General features: G+C 47.2%; 8 protein-coding genes across 8 annotated transcripts; 5 read left to right on the top strand and 3 right to left on the bottom strand.

Annotated features, from left to right (window-relative positions):
* Window positions 1–743: 743 nt before the first annotated feature.
* Window positions 744–3,816, top strand: F4817DRAFT_350586 (putative GMC oxidoreductase). The gene is made up of 3 exons (XM_049304949.1): window positions 744–1,039; window positions 1,117–3,172; window positions 3,794–3,816. Exon 2 carries the CDS (start codon window positions 1,175–1,177, stop codon window positions 3,119–3,121), a length of 1,947 nt encoding a protein of 648 aa, XP_049154987.1. The 5' UTR covers window positions 744–1,039; window positions 1,117–1,174; the 3' UTR covers window positions 3,122–3,172; window positions 3,794–3,816.
* Window positions 3,817–4,155: 339 nt separating this feature from the next.
* Window positions 4,156–8,361, top strand: F4817DRAFT_368672 (P-loop containing nucleoside triphosphate hydrolase protein; the record flags this gene model as incomplete). The annotated part of the gene is made up of 2 exons (XM_049307266.1): window positions 4,156–4,206; window positions 4,279–8,361. The coding sequence occupies 2 exons, from the start codon at window positions 4,156–4,158 to the stop codon at window positions 8,206–8,208; spliced, it is 3,981 nt and encodes a 1,326-aa protein (XP_049154986.1). The 3' UTR covers window positions 8,209–8,361.
* On the bottom strand, window positions 7,978–9,622 carry F4817DRAFT_350551 (bacteriocin-protection, YdeI or OmpD-associated-domain-containing protein). Its single transcript, XM_049304948.1, has 5 exons — window positions 9,570–9,622; window positions 8,363–9,487; window positions 8,332–8,336; window positions 8,089–8,206; window positions 7,978–8,000 (listed from the first exon to the last, which is right to left on the bottom strand). The coding sequence occupies exon 2, from the start codon at window positions 9,244–9,246 to the stop codon at window positions 8,515–8,517; it is 732 nt and encodes a 243-aa protein (XP_049154985.1). The 5' UTR covers window positions 9,247–9,487; window positions 9,570–9,622; the 3' UTR covers window positions 7,978–8,000; window positions 8,089–8,206; window positions 8,332–8,336; window positions 8,363–8,514.
* Window positions 9,623–10,817: 1,195 nt separating this feature from the next.
* On the bottom strand, window positions 10,818–11,816 carry F4817DRAFT_319987 (uncharacterized protein; the record flags this gene model as incomplete). Its single annotated transcript, XM_049301136.1, has 3 exons — window positions 10,818–11,292; window positions 11,338–11,502; window positions 11,578–11,816. The coding sequence occupies 3 exons, from the start codon at window positions 11,814–11,816 to the stop codon at window positions 10,818–10,820; spliced, it is 879 nt and encodes a 292-aa protein (XP_049154984.1).
* A 722-nt stretch (window positions 11,817–12,538) lies between these two features.
* On the top strand, window positions 12,539–13,706 carry F4817DRAFT_350526 (kinase-like protein; the record flags this gene model as incomplete). The annotated part of the gene is made up of 2 exons (XM_049304947.1): window positions 12,539–12,794; window positions 12,847–13,706. Coding segments are annotated over exons 1-2 (809 nt in total), but the record flags the coding sequence as incomplete, so codon positions are not given.
* A 166-nt stretch (window positions 13,707–13,872) lies between these two features.
* On the top strand, window positions 13,873–16,171 carry F4817DRAFT_350520 (cytochrome P450). The gene is made up of 4 exons (XM_049304946.1): window positions 13,873–14,241; window positions 14,300–14,427; window positions 14,476–15,699; window positions 15,769–16,171. Exons 1-4 carry the CDS (start codon window positions 14,083–14,085, stop codon window positions 15,977–15,979), a joined length of 1,722 nt encoding a protein of 573 aa, XP_049154982.1. The 5' UTR covers window positions 13,873–14,082; the 3' UTR covers window positions 15,980–16,171.
* On the top strand, window positions 16,172–17,315 carry F4817DRAFT_265686 (uncharacterized protein). The gene has a single exon (XM_049299358.1). It carries the CDS (start codon window positions 16,371–16,373, stop codon window positions 17,268–17,270), a length of 900 nt encoding a protein of 299 aa, XP_049154981.1. The 5' UTR covers window positions 16,172–16,370; the 3' UTR covers window positions 17,271–17,315.
* Window positions 17,316–18,643, bottom strand: F4817DRAFT_265685 (mitochondrial phosphate carrier protein). Its single transcript, XM_049299357.1, has 2 exons — window positions 18,294–18,643; window positions 17,316–18,216 (listed from the first exon to the last, which is right to left on the bottom strand). Exons 1-2 carry the CDS (start codon window positions 18,384–18,386, stop codon window positions 17,362–17,364), a joined length of 948 nt encoding a protein of 315 aa, XP_049154980.1. The 5' UTR covers window positions 18,387–18,643; the 3' UTR covers window positions 17,316–17,361.
* Between the last annotated feature and the right edge of the window lie 810 nt (window positions 18,644–19,453).

Raw genomic sequence — 19,453 nt, 5'->3', positions numbered from 1 at the left:
GAAGCTGAGATCGTCTAAATGGCTAATTCGGAGATTATTTTGTTCAACTACTTATTTATTTGGTAGTTGCCAGAGCCACGCCAGGTATTACAGTTGAGGCGAACAGGGAGAGAGAGCCATAGTTGACCTACTATCACTCTCATGCCGTCAAAGCTCCGATAGTACATATGTCTCTTGAGAAAACCCTAGCAATCAGATATTAAACTTCCGAGGCTCCTCGTGTATAGCGTGGTATTAATACATTATGCCCATCCCCTTCAATATTTGTTTGGCCTAATAAATTAAACATGACACAGTGAAAAAGGCGCTCGTGCTTATCTCAGATGTCACCAACTTATACTGCTAAGAGTCCTGTTAGAATGTTGCAAATACTGCCTTTTATCTAATATTCTATTCCTAGGTAGGTAATGCAGTTATACGGTATCCCCTGATTACCATCGTCTCGGCCGTACCATATTGTCCACGGTATAAAAATTTGAGGGATTACGCTGGTGATACGTTGATCTTGACGTACAAGTGACCTACGCTGCCTACGGTAGTTTTAACGACGGTATGTGCAAATGGCAACCAGGTATCCAGCAGTGGACCCCTGCACTATATTAAGAAACTAAGCGCTCCTGAGGAGATGGATCGGTATGTTTGTGTGGACCTCGGCTCCTACCCCTGGTCAGGATGTGACCTTAATCTTATCAGATCATCATTGTGCATGAGAGCCCGTATGCTAGATGCGAATACATCGTAGTACTGTATGTGCCAACACATTCCTCTGCCGAGCCGACCTAAGAGAATATAGGACATAATGGCGTAGTACTGGCATCTGAGCTCGTCCAATAACGGTAACGTCGATGGCCCTTAGCTCCGGTTCGGGTCTGGCAAAGGGGCTTCAATCTCATTGGGATAAACAGCTATGATAATAAATTTTTTTCATGATCATCATTATAGGCAGGCAAGTCCTAGTTAGACCTTGATCCTACCCTTGCTTAATGTTGCGAGATCGGTATAAGCATGCTTCAGCACGGTTTGCGGTATTATAATGAATCTGCGACGTGATTTTAGGTACGAGATACTCGAGTATATAATCCCATATTGCAGTCATGATGTCTAGACTGTACATACTTTAATAATAACTGGACTCTTTCCTTGGAGATAGAACCGTCGGTTCTAAATTTTCACAATGCTCTCCTCAATTATAATAAGCTTCCTTCTCCTTGCCCCCTCAGTCTTATCCGCTCCGTCATATCAAAATTCTACGCAGACTATCGAAGATGACCATTTCGACTATATTGTTGTCGGCTCTGGTCCCGGAGGAGGACCTTTGGCAGTGAATTTGGCCCAAGCAGGGTGGTCAGTGCTTCTTCTGGAGGCAGGTAGAAACTACACTGGGAACAATAGTCAACTGATTCCTGCTTTCATCGGGGAGGCCCAATGGGATCCTGCTCAATCTTGGGAATTTTATGTGAAAGACTATAGCAATGAAACTCAGGCTGCTCGAAACGACAAGATGGTTTGGAAAAAGCCAGATGGCAGCTACTGGGTTGGACGAGATCCTCCCGAGGGATCAAGTCCTCTTGGAGTCTGGTATCCTCGGGCTGGGACGCTAGGAGGCTGTGACACACATAATGGTGGGCTTACTGTCAGGCCGTCGGACTGGGACTGGGACAATATTGCAAATCTGACTGGCGATTCAAGTTGGACTCATGATCATATGCTTGGCTATTTCGAAAAGCTAGAGCGCAATCTCTTTTTGCCACCCTCAACACCTGGCCATGGATTTTCTGGATACCAGCCCGTTGGTCGTGGAGACAAGTCACTATTCGAGAATGAGCCACAGATACTTGCAGTAGCTCAAGGTTCTGTTGCTGCCTTGGGACTCACAGCCAGGGCCAGTTCGCAAGACTTCGACGTCATTGCCCAAAAAGATATCAACGAGGTATCCCCAGATCGTGATCTTCAGAATGACGTATATCAAATCAGCTTCAAGAAAGACGAGCGCGGCCGTCGATTTTCTTCGGGCTCCAGGGTGAATGAGGGTGTTTCGAAAGGCCTACCGCTGACTGTCCGATTTGATAGCCTCGTTACCAAAGTGTCAATAGACGATACTTTAAGGGCAACGGGAGTGGAATATCTGGAAGGGGAAAGCATCTATATGGCTGACCCTCGCGCCACGAGAAACAATACAGGAGTGCGTCGAACTGCAACGGCCAAGCGCGAGGTTATTGTTTCGGCAGGCGCTTTCAATACCCCTCAAATCCTACTACTCAGTGGCATTGGCCCGGCTACCGAACTGAATAAGCACAACATCCCCGTGGTTGTGGACTTACCGGGTGTTGGTCGAAATCTCCAGGACCACTACGAAGTTCCCGTTATCCAGGAGTTCCCAAACAATTTTACTTTCTGGGACGACTGTTATGTTCCTGAGGGCCAGGTGAACCCATGCTACGAGAGGTGGGAAAAGAATGGAACTGGCCCTTGGTCAACCATTGGCTTCTTTAACTTCGTCTTGAAAACAAGCTCGGTGACTCCTCGCGTGGGCGAACGGGATTTAATCTTGTATGGCGCAACCGAAGGTATATTAGGCCATTTGCCACCGTACACTAATTGGACTGGTGTCCTCAGTGCTAAAGATGTGTACACTTACACTATATCGGAATCACACTCGCGAAACCGCGCCGGCACCGTCACACTCCGCAGTTCTGATCCGAGGGACGTTCCTGAGATCAACTTCGAATATTTTGCTGATGGTGGAGACAAAGATGTACAAGGTCTGGTTGACGGCATTGAATTTGCACGTAAGATCTTCAAGTCGATCCCTGGTTTCGACGGTTTAACCAGGGAGGTGTATCCTGGAGAAGACGTAAAAACTCAGGACCAGCTCAAGCAATATGTTCGCGATCAGGCATATGGGCACCACGCTTCGAGCACAGCTGCTATCGGCGGCGACGATGATCCCCTCGCTGTTCTGGATTCCAACTTCCGTGTGAGGGGTGTGAAGGGCTTGAGGGTAGTGGATGCTTCGGCTTTTCCGGAAACTCCAGGAACATTTCCACTGATTTCTCTTTTCATGGCAAGCGAAAAGGCTAGTGATGCTATCCTAGAAGATGCTGCTTCTTCAGAAGCTTAAGTCTATCCTGATTTCACAACCAGGGATCATTTATTGATTGAATACTACTTCCTTTAGAAAACTTATTAGAATAATGCACATTTAATCATCTACCTAGCTATGACTTTGCGAATGTATTCTTCACGCTTTTTAGTTGACTCTCCTTGAGTGTTCTTAGTCGTAGCGAAAGCAAATACCTAAGAGATCTCCCATATACTAGGGCGTAAAAGGCATGCTAAGATGAAGAGCCAGTAACGAGGGCAGGTGTAGGAAATGTGTTGTGTCTTGGAAGGATCAGCGAGTAGTTACTCTAATAAGCAGGAGCTATTGACCTAGACATTTTCGTACAGATGAAATATTCTCACTTGAGCTCCACCGTGTCAAAACTAAAGCGTGCCAAGTCATAACTATAGATGCTCGGAGGGTCGACAATATCTTGGCAGAGAGTACTGATATGTGGAAAGGGGAGTTGCCGGGTAGGGAGTGGGGGAGAGGATGCAATGGTAACATTTATATCCACTACCATTTTATCAGATCATCTTATCAACTGCCAAGGCCTTTAGTTAGACGAAGATGGTGTACTTGTAGTAGCAATTATCTGATGGTCCAATAACTTGTATTCCTCGAATTGCATTTATAGAGTAAAGGAGAGGGTATAGCAGGGGGGGGTTACGTAAAAATTGTGGTACGTACCTAAAATAGTAAACGCACGAACCGGTATGTCTCCACTTTTGATGGTTATCAGATCCGTCGTATTTTTTATCAGATCCGAAAAGATCCAACGGTGCCTACTCGGTAGGCGACTACCACGTTACCCATGCAGCTGCCGTATTATACAGGGAAGAAAGGAGGGATACCCAGTGCCTAGAAAGTGCCAAGCTGTCTAGATGCGCTATGCGCAATTTCCTGGCCGGTCGCGGCCCGGGGATTGAGTTGGGTAGTTGGGTCCATAGTTGCGATATTGATATCCAATGCTGCTTTTTTCTGTCTTTGCTAGCAGCAACAACCAGACAACATGCGAATGTGCGATTCTGTGTAGGGAAGCATCACCAACAATGGCGAAAGGAAAAGGAGGTCGGACTGACAGTTCTTCGAAGGACAAACCAGTAAGTAATATTTACGGATACACTTATTCACCTCCCCTTAGATCTTCGTATAGTCTCTAACCGTATAGATAGGCACGACGAAAGCTCTTTACCTTCATCCATCTCCTTCTATTCTCTGATCCAACATGGCTGGATCTGTGCCTTGTCGTTGGTGGCGCAATCTTTGCTATAGCCGCTGGTACTCCTTACCCACTCATAGCCATCCTTTTCGGCGAACTTGTTAATAATCTCAACGGATTGACGTGCGATGTTCGATCCAATATCGACACGACCCAGTATAGGGGCATTATTGATGGCATTCTTGTAAAACTTGTTGCTCTCGCCGCCGCGCAATTCGTTCTCGTGTATTTGTACACAGTTTGCTGGAATGTACAGTCCCAACGATTAATGCATAGATTGAGGGATCGCTACCTTCAGCACATCTTGCGCCAGGAAGTCAGCTTCTTCGACGATAAACACGCCGGCGAAATAATTGCCCGACTAGATGACGAGTTCACAGCCATCCAGACCGGCACGAGCGAGAAAGTTGGCAGATTCATCGGTCAAGCAAGCTTCTTCGTGACGGCATTTATCGTCGCTTTCATTAAACAGCCAATCTTAGCGGCAATACTCTTCTCGCTCACCCCGGCATTCGTAGCCTTAACTTTTGCCGGTAGTTACTTCTTCAAGAAATTCGCTGCGAAATCTGCCACATCATTCGCCGCGGGGGGATCTATAGCATCAGAGGCACTCTCTCGCATTGCTATCGTCCGAGCTTTCGATGCAGGACCAAGGCTCGAGGCCAAGTTCTCGAAACATATGGCGCTCGCACACAAATTCGCAAAGAAGAAAAGTGTCGTTGCTGGTATACAAGCTGGTTTGCTATATTTTATTGCGTACAGCTCCAATGCTTTAGCTTACTGGCAGGGAAGCCGTATGATCGCAGATGCTGTCAGTGGCAAGGGAGACGCTACATTTGGCCAGGTGTATACTGTTGTTTTCTTACTCGTTGATGCCTGTATAATTCTTGGTGGACTCGCGCCCCTTTTTCCAATTTTCGGAGCTGCTTCGTCAGCGTACGAGAGGATCAGGGCTGATATGGACCAACATTCGCCCATTGACGTCAATTTTGGAGAGAAACTCCCCTCGGATGCTCTTGGCTGCATTGAAATGCGCGGTGTATCCTTTACATATCCGTCCAGGCCTGAAAGCTTAGCACTGAACAATGTGGACTTGATTTTTGCAGCAGGGAAACATACCGCTATCGTCGGACAATCTGGCAGTGGAAAGTCTACGATCGCAGCTTTGATACATCGCCTCTATAAGCCGACGAACGGTACTGTCGCATTTGATGGTGTGGATATACAGCTGCTAAGCCCCAGAAACTTGAGAGGATACGTCAGTTTAGTCCAGCAGGAGTCGGAGCTCTTTAGACGCTCCATTTTCGAGAACATTGCTCTTGGCCTTGCGAACTCCTCTCGGCCCGAACACGAGAACCTTAGATCTTTAATCGTGGGAGCTGAATTAGAGGACTTTGTTAATACCTGTTCAGGTGATGTTTTAAAGGAAGCAGCCAGAAAAGGGGGACCCATCGCGGAAATTGCTGGCCTGGTCCAGAAGGCAGCCAATTTAGCTGATCTTACTTTCATTGACGCTCTCGATCAAGGGTTTGGTACGAAGATTGGCATGGGACTCGTAAGCGGCGGTCAAGCTCAAAGGATTGCTCTGGCCAGATCATTAATCCGGGACCCGAAGGTCCTGGTTCTTGATGAGGCCACAGCGTCGCTAGATTCGACCACAGAAAAAAGAATTCAGGAAAGCATCGACCGAATAGCCGCTGGCAGGACTATTATCTCGATAGCACATCGACTCTCAACAATCTCGCACGTGGATCATGTTATCGTCATGCAAGGAGGTGAAGTAGTTGAGCAAGGCACATACCAAGAGCTTCAAGAGCGGGGCGGTGCTTTCGCAAATCTACTTGCCTTACAGGGCCTAGACAATCCGACAGGGAAGGCCTCGGAGTTATCGTCCCCGAATAATACGGATGCAGAATCTTTAGACGATATAGCGACTAAAGAATTACAACTTGAGAAAAGTAGACTAGTAGAAGAGAATGTCCAAGTCACTCCTAGCAAGGTTGCTCCGGCTGGAATTGGCGAGTCTCTCTCCTCTAAGGATGTCCTGACTGGCATGAGGTGGCTAATTAGGCCTGACTATGGCTGGTTTATTATTGCTGTGCCTTGTGCAATGGTCGTTGGCTGTACGTTCTCGGCAATGGCTCTAATATTTGGCCACACTGTCAGTGCTCTCAGTGCCTGTGACGCCACCGCATCGAGTATTCTATACTTCGGTTACTTCTTCAGCGGCCTCGTCTTTATGCTTGCCGTAGTCGAATTCCTTGCTAATGTGGGTAGTTGGTCTGTTTTTGGCAGAATATCAGAGAACCTGGTCTATCGAGTTCGTATTCTGAGCTTCAGGACATTATTAAATCAGAGTGTCGAATGGCATAACTCCGAGAATCGAACCCCAACATCTCTTCTCACTATTATAACAAAGGATGGCGCCTCAATAGCAGCGTTCAGCGGGAGCATCATCGCTACAGCGCTCTCTATTCTAATCAACTTCTTCGTTGCTATAATAATTAGTCATGCCTTCGCGTGGAAAATTGCCCTCGTCTGCCTAGCCATGGTGCCTATTTTACTCGGAGCTGGAATCCTTCAAATCCGAGTCACTTCTCGACATCAAGAAAGAAGCCACAAAGCGTTCGTCGAGGCGATAGGTATAACTGTGGAGGCTGTCAATCAGATTAAAACCGTCGCGAGTTTCTCGTTAGAGGATGAAATAATCAACAGGTACCGAAGAGCGTTGAAAAAGCCGAGAGCGAGCATGATCGGAGAGGCATTACATGCCTGTCTCTACCTCTCGATCGCCAATAGCACAGGCCTATTCATTTACTCACTGTCTTACTGGTGGGGTTCACAACTTATCATGCGCGGCGAATACACCCAGACGCAATTTTATATCGTGCAAGTCTCGATGCTGGTTAGTGCGACATTATGGGGTCAGATGTTTTCCCTCGCACCTGAATTTTCGCGAGCGAAGAGTGCGGCATCGAGAACACTGGGCCTTATCAATCTAGGAAGCGATAGAAGACTTGCTAAGCCTTCAGAGATCCTTGGCTTAACAGATGGCCACAATTCCGCGGATGGGAATAGTGGTCGCGACATAGAAGCGGAAGCAGAGAGCAAGTCTCCGAAAATAAACTCGGAAATATCCAAAGGCGCGAGTGTCGCATTCCGAAATGTTGCTTTTGCCTATCCATCTCGACCAGATCAACCAAGTCTTGGGGGAGTTTCCTTTACGGTCCAACCGGGCCAATTTCTTGGCATCGTAGGACCTTCAGGGGCTGGAAAATCAACTATTATGAGCCTCATACAGGGAATGTACTCCCCGTCAGCAGGGTCTGTGGAGATAAATGGAATGGATATTTCTCTTCGCGACAACGCCGATTTCCGCGAGAATATTGCAGTCGTACCACAAGACAGTGCATTGTTTAATGGTAGCATCAAGTTTAACGTCGGCCTCGGCGCCCGTCCAGGCCACGAGGCTAGCGACGTCGAAATTGAGGACGCTTGCCGCATAGCAAACATCCATGATACCATTATGGGACTTCCGCAGGGTTACGACACAGAATGTGGACCAAATGGTTCGCGTCTTTCGGGGGGTCAACGTCAGAGGGTCGCAGTTGCACGTGCGCTGGTACGACATCCGAGTCTTCTACTGCTTGATGAACCGTCAAGCGCTTTGGATGCTGAGAGTGAACGAGCCGTTAGATTGGGGATCGAAAATTTTGCTGCACAGGGAAGTACAGTGATTGCTATAACTCATAGACTTCATACCATTCAAAAAGCCGACGTCATTTTAGTCGTGGAAGGAGGAAAAATTGTAGACAAGGGCAGCCATAGCGAGTTGATGGAGCGAAGCGAGAGTTATCGGCTGAATGCTTCACAGCAGATCTAGCATATGTCGCAATTAAGAAAAGGGTGGGGAAACGCGGGTCAAAGCGAAAGAAGTAGTAAAACGTATATACCTGTAATCTAATAGATGAGAAAAGTAGGGATGAAGATGGAAAGTAATGTTCATGTAATGTGAATAAGGGTGGGAATAGCCTCACCTCTGGCTTGATGCAATAGTAAAGCTGGGTTCATCTTATTTACACGTAACCCCACCCCCGCTAGCAGGTACCTATTGTTAACGAGGGGTTCATATTAGGTTGAAGTCGAACCCCTATAATATTGTGTCGTCCTTGATGGCACACTCTATCTGTTAGGAAGGCCGTCTTGTGCGTTGAGACACGCGCGCAGACCTGCGAACGGCTTGGCGAATGTCAGATACAGATGGTTTCTTCTCTCTTCTAGTTGAACTACTATTTGACGTCGCTGGACTCGAAGACCGCACAGATTGTTTCTGCGAATACGGCACCTCGCCACGGGCTAACATGTCAACAAATGCAGAAATTCTCTTCTCGCGTCCAGCTTGAGTCTTCAGCGATTTCAAGCGATAGTACATTAGGAAGCGATTCTGTCGCGACAATGCCTCAAAGGCGGCTTGTGCTGCGGGCACGGCCGCAACTGCGATGAGGAACTCTTCTGGTAGCTCCGCCGTTGCTTGACCCGCGTATGCGGATTCCCAGCGCCCGTCTGCTTTGGCGGCCTCGATGACGCGTCGTCCCGCATCTGCCATTCGCCCCTCGCGTTCAAGACGTGCTACATGTTCGACATTTCGTTTCGACCAGCTGCTCCGCGGCGCGCGGGGCGTGAACCGCTGGGCGTAGGACGTAAGCGCGTTCTCTCCATCGCCCTTGCGGGCCTGTCCGTCAATCCATCCGTGACAGAGTGCTTCATCAAGTGCTTGGGCGTACGTGAGCGAGGTCGGGGCTATGGCACCCTTCTTGGCCAGGGTCAGCCAGACGCCCTTAGATGTAACAGCGCTACGAAATGGCCAGTTTGACCACGCGGCCGCGTTGGCAATAGTGAGGATCGGAAGCTCTGTAGGCATTGCTGGACTAATATCATACCCAACTCGACTAGACGCGTAAACGCTATGAAAGATTTCGGCAATGTTTCGGTCACGGAAAATGGCAAGCCATAATATTAAAGCGATTCATTAAGGCCGTGGTCTAGGTATTCAATCGAGTGAGGAGTTGAGAGGTCAATTATTAAGCAAGTGTTTATTACTGTTTATGAAATTCCAGATTTGCTTACATAATGAGATCCTATTTAACGATTTAACGGTCCGTGTAAGTTGGCATCCACCCTACCTTTTACATAGTAAGTACCTCCTAGCTTATGAACAATTTATTGAAGGCTTCTTCTGTCAAGGCATTCAAGTTCATCATAGAGCATACATCCAGATGCGACCAGCAAGCATCGATGACCAGTCGGATAGCATTTTCTACCTTCACTTCACTCGACGGTGGCCAGGTTAGGGCCTCCTTCCCTCCGCTCGAGGCTTCTCGGTCCTCTACTCCGTGAATTCGGACGGCCCCTAAAGTGATACCTCTGCGCGACTGGGTCGGCAAGCTCCGAGATATCACAGATCCCAGCCGTGAAGATACGGCTAATCTACCTGCGCTGAAGATGCTGGACTTTTACGAAATCCTCGGCGATGGAACAAACTCCTTGACATATGCAACTAACCATGCTACGAAGGTGTCTAGGGTAGAGTTCCCTGTCTTAAATAAAGAACTTTTAACGTCTTGGTTGAAAGATTGGCATATTTGATTGAGCCTTCTACCATCAAACATCATCGTTATATTGCAAGATGCAATCTATCAAATATGTACCTAGAGGTAGATAGGGATTTACTTGAACCCGACGAAGAATTCATCCCACCAGTTCTCATCCCCGAACTCCACGAGCTTTCCAGCCTCACCTTGAACTTGGTTGACACCACTACCACTCATTACAGCATCAGTATATGCCCAGGCTTGTGCGTCTCCAGTCTCTAGCACTGCGCGCATTTCGTCTGCGAATCGAGTCCGAGGAGTGACACTGCTTATTAAGTCGATGGCATCTGGATGATCAAGGTCAACCATCAGGTAAATAGGTTGATAAATAGAATAAGTAGTTGTACTGACCTCTCGCAGCCATCTCCGCCAGGCCGAGAGACACACTTGCACTTAGACTTAAAACATTGCATACAGGCCTGGCCGTAAGGGGCTGAGTGGGTTGGGCCTCTCCTTTCCATAGCGGATCTTGAGTATGCTGACCTACGTGCGGTTCATAGTATTGAAGCAGAGGCAGAGGCGAAGGCGGAAATCCGTAGCCGACGATTCCCTCACGGTAGTAACCTGAGTTAATATAAAAAACATAGGCAGAGATAGAGTATAAGTTAAGTAACATTCACATCCGGACAGACTCAGTAAGCCCCTATCTCCGGAGGTAACTTTACGTTACCGAAATCCGGGTCCCATTTTTATCGGTCGGTCCATGTATTATCTTCATACAGCGAAAGTTCTAATAATATTTCCAAGGATATCAATTTATTTATAGAGACCTAATAACTTTATCTAACGGCATGAGTACTGCTAACTACACTAGACGAAGAAGAAAGTGCAGCGAGTTGCGTTACAACGATACTACAATCTTCTGGGCTGATACCCCTTTTTTCTGAAGCTCCATCCCTTCTTGGATCTTCTCCAGTCCCTTTCCGATCACAAGAGGCTCAGGAGCAGGTACTAGCTGTCTAGATGCTAGTGAGCGCGGAAGGAAATCTCGAAACACCAAGCGGCTAGCGACATTATCCGGCTCGCAAATGTCTTCAGCCACGATAAATTTGGTACGTACCCCTGTATAAGAAGATAAGAGGGCTCTCTGGCCAAGCTGAAGCATCATTGACCCGAGAAACTTCACGGTGCTGGTGGGCGATCTGAAAGTATCTGAGGGTATTAAAGACCCAGCATAAGCAACGAGCTTCTTCTCGACTTTGTCACATTGGCGTATCACCTTAGTACAGGCTTCGACAGCACCATCTCCGACTGCAAATGCTCCCGCTAACGTTTTCCCCTGAAGCTCCACAACTAAGTCGTCAGCCCAAGTAGTACTATGCTAATCAAAGACGCGCGTAGCGCCGAGCCTTTCGACGTACGCAAAATTCTTGGGTGATGCTGTCGAGTAGACCTGGTACCCTGCTGATACTGCAAGCTGAATAGCATTACTTCCCACGCTAGATGCGCCACCTGTGATAACAATCGCCTTCTGAACTGAATGAGGTAACGGGGGAGGAACGGTAGGCGGATTTAGTGCTAGAAAACTAGGGTCGAAAAGGCCGTAGGCGGCAGTTAGCAGCGCCAACGGTAATACACATGCCTATATCATGACGACCCACGGCTCTTGTTCGATAAAGTCTGGGTTAAACCCACCCTTGATACAGAGGTTAGCAGACATCAATATCGCCTTATCTGTGCCTACACCATCCTCGTACTTGACGTTGACGTAGAGCTTAGTAGCGGTACCGGGTAAGATTTTTTTCAGCTCTGTTGATTTGACATTAACCTTCAGTACTTCCGAAAGCCAGGAGGCCGTGACCTCTTCTGGAATGGTAGGGAGTTGAGACTGAGTAGCCATCTATGCGAGTTGATCCGCACTGGATTTTTTTTTGTTATTGTTCTTGGATTCCGGTCGTTTCTCTGATGTAATTTCAGTTGTGCTGTGTGCTTACCTGTCAACCTGATAAGGTGCTCGTGGTCTCTTATATCTTTTGAATCTCACCTCAGCGTTTCCAACAAAGTAAAGTAGGTTTCTGAATTGTTGTTTCTACTAACCAGACAAAGTCAAAGCAAAAGTCAAGGATTTTTGGCTAATTAAAACTGTTGATTTTCGAGGTTTGAGTGGATACCAAATATAATGAGATTATTCAAACCCCTCCCTACAAGGACCGTTTGTAATAAAATACCTGACAGTAAACCCTTAAAAATGAGCCTTAATTATACGATTCCAAGGACTCGATAATACCGTTGCTAGATGAATCTCGTATAAACTATCTGTTATTGAGGCGATGAGCATAAATATAAAAGATTCGGGGATTTTAGGGGCTAATTTGAGCAATAGTGTGAATAGCTTCAAGTAAACAGCCTGATCAAACTTATTTACTTAAAATTGATCAAGCAGGAAACAGGGAATTTTTCTTACTTGTCGTATTTATTGGAAGCGCTGTCTTACATAAGTCGGAAGTACAGTATACTGTGTACATACATGTAGGTAGCAGTCGAACGAGGAAATATAAAAACTCCGAAAGGAGCTTAAGTACCAAGGTACCTACCTATACGTATAATAAATAAACAACGCCTCTAGGCTTGTGCGACGCAAGCTCACTGCCAAAACATAGAATTGATATACTTGTTTTCAATTTATAACAATGCCTAGTCCAATATTATCTGAATGTTCCATGGGTTCAACTTCGGTGCTTATCCGAGTCCAACCTGGCGTGGTCTTAAAACGTCCTCACGATAGTATTAATAAGGATTTCGCCGCTAGAATCGCCACATGTTTTGCAGCCGAACATCAAATCCTCGAAATACTGGGAGACCATCCCAGAATTGTCAAGTCAGTTCACCGACCTCAATAAGACTATCCATATAACTAACTATGCGTGGAGATATCTTGGACGGCAAGATAAGCCAGAACTTCCGTCAGGGTTGCTATTTGCTGAAGCTAGCCATGGAGATCTTCAAGCATATCTCAATGATAAGAACGACGAAATCCCCCCTGCCCTTCGAAGGAAATGGTGTCGGCAAGTAGTCGAATCGATCGCATACATACACTATAAAGGGGTGATACACTCTGATCTACGCCCTGAAAATATCCTCGTCCATGCCACTACCCCCACATCTCTCGACATCTGTCTTTGTGATTTCGGTGGTTCAGCGTGTGAGAAAATTGGGTTGGAGGGTGTAAATTTGCCAGATTCGGGCTTCTTTGACCCCAACTCCGAATTTGTATCAACACCCGCTACGGATTTATTCAGCGTTGCATCTATACTTTACACAATCCTCACCGGACATTGGCCATACCGAGCACCTGGAGGACGGTTTGGGTCTTCTGAGGAGATGATGAATTATCTCAACCTGGTTGATGACTTATTCCGAAGGCAAGAATTCCCTGACGTGAGTGAAATCTGGGCAGGGGCTGTTATCCTAAAATGTTGGATGCACGAATACGCCAGTGCCGATGATCTTTTGCAAGCCTTAGAATTGGAGATGCCGGACGAGACAAGTGAATAGGTAGATGGGCGGATAGAAAAATGAGTAGATTTAGCAAACAAGTGAATAAGTATCCAGTTATTAGATCTTGACATGAGTTTGACGTCCGCTTTAAACACCAAAAGCCAAATATTAAGAGCTATTCAATCTCAATGATCCCAATTACATAATCCTAACTCATGTCTGATCAGGTACCTAAGTTGGTCATCATAAGCAGCCCATAATGTCACAACGGCACGTGTACGGTGTCCATGTCCCTAAGCTAGTCTGCAATCTGAATCCGGGGGTGGAGTAAGTAGGAGCCAAAAGGAGTATAAGCAATGGCTGAATGAGGAGTATCGTAGTCGCCTACTCCAAGTTCTTCCTCGGCAGATTACCATCAACCAATAGCACAGCATAAGGATAAATGCCGAATCAGAGCCCCGAGGTGTGTAATAGTTACCTGTCTATCTGATTCAATTCTAACATAATAAGACTCACCATCCCCGACAGGTCCTTGACCCTTGAGTAGATATGGTTACCTAAGTATTCGCGCCCTTTACCTCACTTGTTGTCTAAATTTGGATCACTCTTGACCCCTTGCCAGCTCACTTTATCATCTTCGAGGTACATCCGTATTTCCTCTTACTGCGATGTTGTTCGACCATTTCCTAGCCGGGCTGAGGACCGGGGATGGAATCAAGATGTCCGGTCAATTTTCGGCATGGCATTTAGTTATGTCAACTTTGGTGATTGGCATCATCGCTCTGATAATTGACTATGGCTACATGCTATGGAGGAGATCAAAATTGGTCAGTTACTCACGTAGTAGGTATCTATTCAGTAATAACTAATTCGAGGGGCCGTTAGCCTCCTGGACCCTTTCCCTGGCCGGTTGTAGGTAATACTTTTATGCTCCCGGAGAAGAAGCCATGGCTTTGGTTCGAAGAGCTATCTAAAAAATATGATGCGCCGCTTGTCACAATATGGATTGGACGGTGAGAATCCCGCCGCCAGTGTAAATCTGCGACTGACTTTTGGGATAGAAATCCAACAATTTGGATTAACGACGCGTGGACGGCCTCGGAGCTTTTCGAGAAGCGTGCAGGCGTCTACTCATCGCGCCCACGGATGTTAGTCTTTGCAGAATTAGGTGCCGGCCAAGATAACTTAGTCAACATGTATACGACGCGTCCCGAAGAACGTGACCGTTGGCGTGTCCACCGTAAGCTCATGCACCAGGGCGTCGGTATCCAGTCCGTTCGCAGGTATCGCCAATTCCAAAATAATGAGAGCCGCGTCGTTGCGTATGACTTACTCAAAGCACCCGACGATTATGTGAAGCACTTCGAACGGTACGCCACAAGTGTTGTCTCCATTATCGCCTTCGGAAGGCGTGTCGAAAGCTGGAGCGATCCTATTATCACCGAAGTCATCGCCGTTATGCACCTAGCTGCCGACCTGAATGTCCCTGGCAAGACCTTTCCCATGCTCATGGAGACTTTTCCTTTCCTTGCAAAATTCCCCAATGTGATTGCACCATGGAAATATGGGTTAGGTAAGAGACGTGGAACTCACTTTTTCCACGCTTTAGCAGACGAAGCAGTTAAAAAGGAAGGCCACGAGGACTCTTTCGTCCACCACCTATTCTCCGAAGGCCCAAAGTATAACCTTAGAGATGCTGAAATTTCCTCCCTAACTGGAAATCTATTTGGCGCCGGGTCCGACACTAGCAGTAGCACACTAATAACGTTTGTTCTAGCTTGTTGCGCTTTTCCAGAGACCCTGGTGCCGGCGTGGGAAGAGCTCGATCGTGTAATTGGCTCTCACAGAAGTCCAACTTGGGAAGACGAAGAAAAGCTCCCTTATGTCAAAGCGTTTGTTAAGGAGGTTTTCCGATGGCGTTCGGTTGCCATAATTGGAGGACAACCGCATGCGCCGACGCAGGATGACTACTATGAAGGTTGGCTGATTCCCAAGGGCACCTGGATTCAAGGCAACGTATGGGCGATTCACCACAACGAGCGCGAATTCCCTGAGCCGGATCGTTTCAACCCGAACCGTTATCTCCCTGGACATCCAGATAGCCGACCGTTCCCGGGAGAAAGGGGTTATATGACCTTTGGATGGGGTCGCAGGGTTTGCTCGGGGCAAGCACTGGCCGAACAGGGCACTTGGATTACTGTTGCGAGGATACTATGGGGCTTCAACATTCAGAAGAAGAAGCGTTCAGATGGCAGTACGGTTAATGTGGACATTTTCAATTACACGTAAGTGCAACAGAAGGACAGAAAAAAGGGAGGACTTGCAATGTATAAAAACTAATAACGTGCGTGCAGGAATGGACTCAATATGCGGCCGCAGCCGTTCGAGTGCAGCATCACGCCACGTAGTGAAGAGATTCGCCAAACGATAGAGCGCGAGGGTAAGCAAGCACTTGAAGAGCTGGAACAGTATCGTGGGGAAACCAAGTACCGTATGTCAACATTCTACGCAAGAAACGATGTTGCGATGAAGCTCTATGGGAATGACGAGAAGGCATCATCGTAGAGAATAGTAGAAGGTTATAGATAGAGTCAAGCTTCTTACATCTTAATCGTTGATTTGAATTCTAGTCCTGGTTCGTTGAGGGGCGGTCTTTGATATACGCGGTGATTATATTAGGTAAATATGTGTTGACCGAAAAGCAATATACATATGACGCGCGAGGTTTTTTAAAAAAAAACGGGTGCAAGCATTTGCGAAAACTTGACCTTAAGAGGTGTAATCGATAGGGTCGGCTCGTCGGAGTAGAGATGCCTGGACCTCGCCAATTTAAGTTGCCGGAGATTGAAAGCCTCCGTTTGCTAGAAACATAGGTACCTACCCTTTATCCATCTCTCGAAACTACCTACATAAGAGGTAGATCTCGTGAATCGCCATATCCAGTCCAAAGTACAACATGCAGATATCGAAGTCCGTAGATGAGGGCGCGTATGAGGGCGTCGGCCTACTCGTATTGGGAGCGGGTTGGACTTCAACATTTCTTATTCCGCTTCTAAAATCCGAGCAGATCAAGTATGCAGCTACAACCAGGGACGGCCGGGATGACACAATTCAATTCAAGTTCGATCCTAAATCGAGTGACGCGGGGCCGTTCGAGATGCTACCGATCGCCAAGACGGTACTAATCACATTTCCGCTCCAGGGAGAAGGCCAAGCAAAGCATCTGGTACGCATGTACGAATCCACACATCAAAAGCCCGGTCGCTCCAAGCCGCACTTTATACAACTAGGCGCTACAAGTATTTGGACGGCTCCAAAATGGCAAGACGAATCATCACCCTATGAACATGCCGACTCCCGCGCCATTGCTGAAGATGAGTTGATGGCATGTTCCGAGGGCGCCGTGCTGAACCTCGCCGGACTGTACGGAAATGCCCGACAGCCACGGGATTGGGTAGACCGCGTGGTGAAGTCAAAATCCGATCTAAAGGGGAAAGGCGCACTACATGTTATTCATGGCGAGGACGTCGCCAGAGCTGTTGTCGCGCTGCACCGAAATTTTACCCCCAAGAAACGGTGGCTCCTGTGTGACATGCATGTCTACGACTGGTGGGATTTAGTACAGGACTGGGCAATCCAAACTTTGCGGAGCGCCGAGGTTGGCGTCGGTCAAGTTGACACATCGACCGCCAAGGTCGAGAGGCAGACGGAGTTGCTAAATTGGGTTGGCGAGCTCATGCTAGAAGAGGGCGTAAGGGCACTCCCAAGAGATACGTCTTCGCTAGGGAGAACACTGGATGGTAGGGGATTCTGGAAGACAATGGGCATCTGGCCGACTCAAGGGCGGATTAGATAAAAGACGAGCCCCCCTCGAATCTCCCAGAGACCAACAGCTAGGTATTACTATATATTAAGGTAAATCTAGATCTATCACATCTACGTCGCCTTTAACTTAACGACTCTTCCTTGTGTATCTCTATGCCTGGCGGTGCGCCTACGAGAGTCTTGCATTGAGCGTAAATAACGAATTGACCAGCAACTAAACCACACGTCATTAATATTCGAGGACCCAAGCCTGATAGTAGTAATCTCCTGGGACCGAACTCCCTTGCGAGTGTGAACATTCTACTCGTCACACCTTGTTTCGGATCGCCCGCGCCCTTGTTGATAGCCGACAGCAGCGTATCAGCCGGATGGGAGAGAACTGCAGCTGCAACACCAGCCACAACACCAGAGCTTAGTTCTACCCCTGTGGATTGCAATTGAGTCATTTTGGCTTTCCGCTCGGGTCCCATACTGCGGTATATGACCTCGACCGCCGCCTCGTGTACAGAAAACTGACCCACCGCATACGGTACCTGCTTAAACAGCAGCGGTATGAAGCCAGAGTAGAATCCCCGTATACCTTCTTCCCTAGCTAGGCGCATGAAGCCAGACGTAAGCCCGGATGCGAAGCCGCGTTGAGAGACGAGGCGGATACGCGTAGCCTCGAGCGGACATAGCGCAATGTCGGCGAAGAACTCTGCTGTCGCGCTAGCGCCTAGATAAATAGCAGTACGCCGTTTTGTTGCTTTCTCCTGGGAACCCGTCATGTCGATAAACTTCTTCTTGAAGAACTCGTATCCTGCAAACTTGCCACCGCCCTGCACGAGATAGCCGACGGCAGTAGGCCCAAAGCCTGTCAGCAGAGCCGAAGCACCCTCTTTGGCTACTATTTGCCGGGCCGCCCTAACCATGTTGAGCCCTTTCATCGAATCGTCCACCTGAATTCTCGTTTTTACTACATCGATGGGGGTTGCGGCCTCCATTCTTGTTAGATACGACCATAGCTTCTAGTTATCTTAGGGGCCTCCTAAGGTAGATACATGTAGGTACTTACCCCGTGTGTGAGGGTTGCCGCAAGGGCTCCGGCACCGAAAAACTTGACATAATCACCCGACCCGAATGCGGGAGTTATACTTGACGAACTCATTTTTAAAACACGGTACTTAAGTATAATGAGAAGACTGAGTGGCAGCCACTCAAAACCTATCAGACAGTCTTATACTGTCCCGGTGTGTGGTCGATTACTCAGCGACAGGATGGGCTCGGGACTGTGGAAAAGAGGGAGTCGGGTCGACGCTTTCTAATTAAAACAAATTTATTGATGGTTTCTCTAATGAAATATATGTTTTTATATAATATTGTTTCAAATTAACTTATTATCATAGACCCGAGAATCAATGTTGTGTTGACCTATTCCGGACTGATCGGGCCCTGTGAAAAGCTCTGACGTCATGATTTCGATCAAGATTCTTTCGATTGGACCCATGCATAAGCCTGTTTACGCTCGGGCTACTCGGAGACCCGGTAATACGGTACTAGGTAAAGGTTTATGCTATTAATATCACATCAAATTCCGACTCGGCTTTTAATTCTCACGATCTTGATAACAATCTCTTCAAGTTGTAACGCCGCTAGTAGAAAGTTAAATAGCCGTAAAAATAGAACTTTTACGCAAAGGATTGGTCGTAGATACCTTGTCAACAGTAGCCTTTAAAAGCCATTCTCATCATCTTTTATACGTGCTACTCATTTCTCCCACCTTAGGCATATACTCCCCTTTGATGTTAGATGTTATTGGTATGATAAAAAATTATGTTGAAGATTATCGTTCTTACGCCTTGTTCCCTAGCGAAATCCGGTGACCTCTTTTAGACACCTCACAGAAGTCAAAATCCGCGTCAAAAGCTCCGAGGGCATAAAGGGGAAACTAAGTACGAAAAGAGGAAGAGGGAGAAAATAACTCTTGCCTTAATAATAAAGTGATTGTTAGGTAGGTACCTTAGGTAAGTACGTGATCGAACCGTAACCTAACATGTATACACCTTTATCCTATTTAACATCAACGTTGCGTCTCTATGCATGCTGTTTAAATCTAACCTATTACCAATTACAATTTGCCATAAACTGGTGATTGATTCTATACCCATAGGTAGTTTAATTATAAAATTCCATAGTTGCTATGTCTCTAGTTATTCTCATTGCGTCTGTAAAACA

This window comes from Daldinia loculata (assembly GCF_022478755.1).
Source record: "Daldinia loculata strain CBS 113971 unplaced genomic scaffold F4817scaffold_70, whole genome shotgun sequence".
NCBI classification, from domain to species: Eukaryota; Fungi; Ascomycota; class Sordariomycetes; order Xylariales; family Hypoxylaceae; genus Daldinia; species Daldinia loculata.
This window is presented reverse-complemented; position numbering and strand designations above follow the sequence as displayed.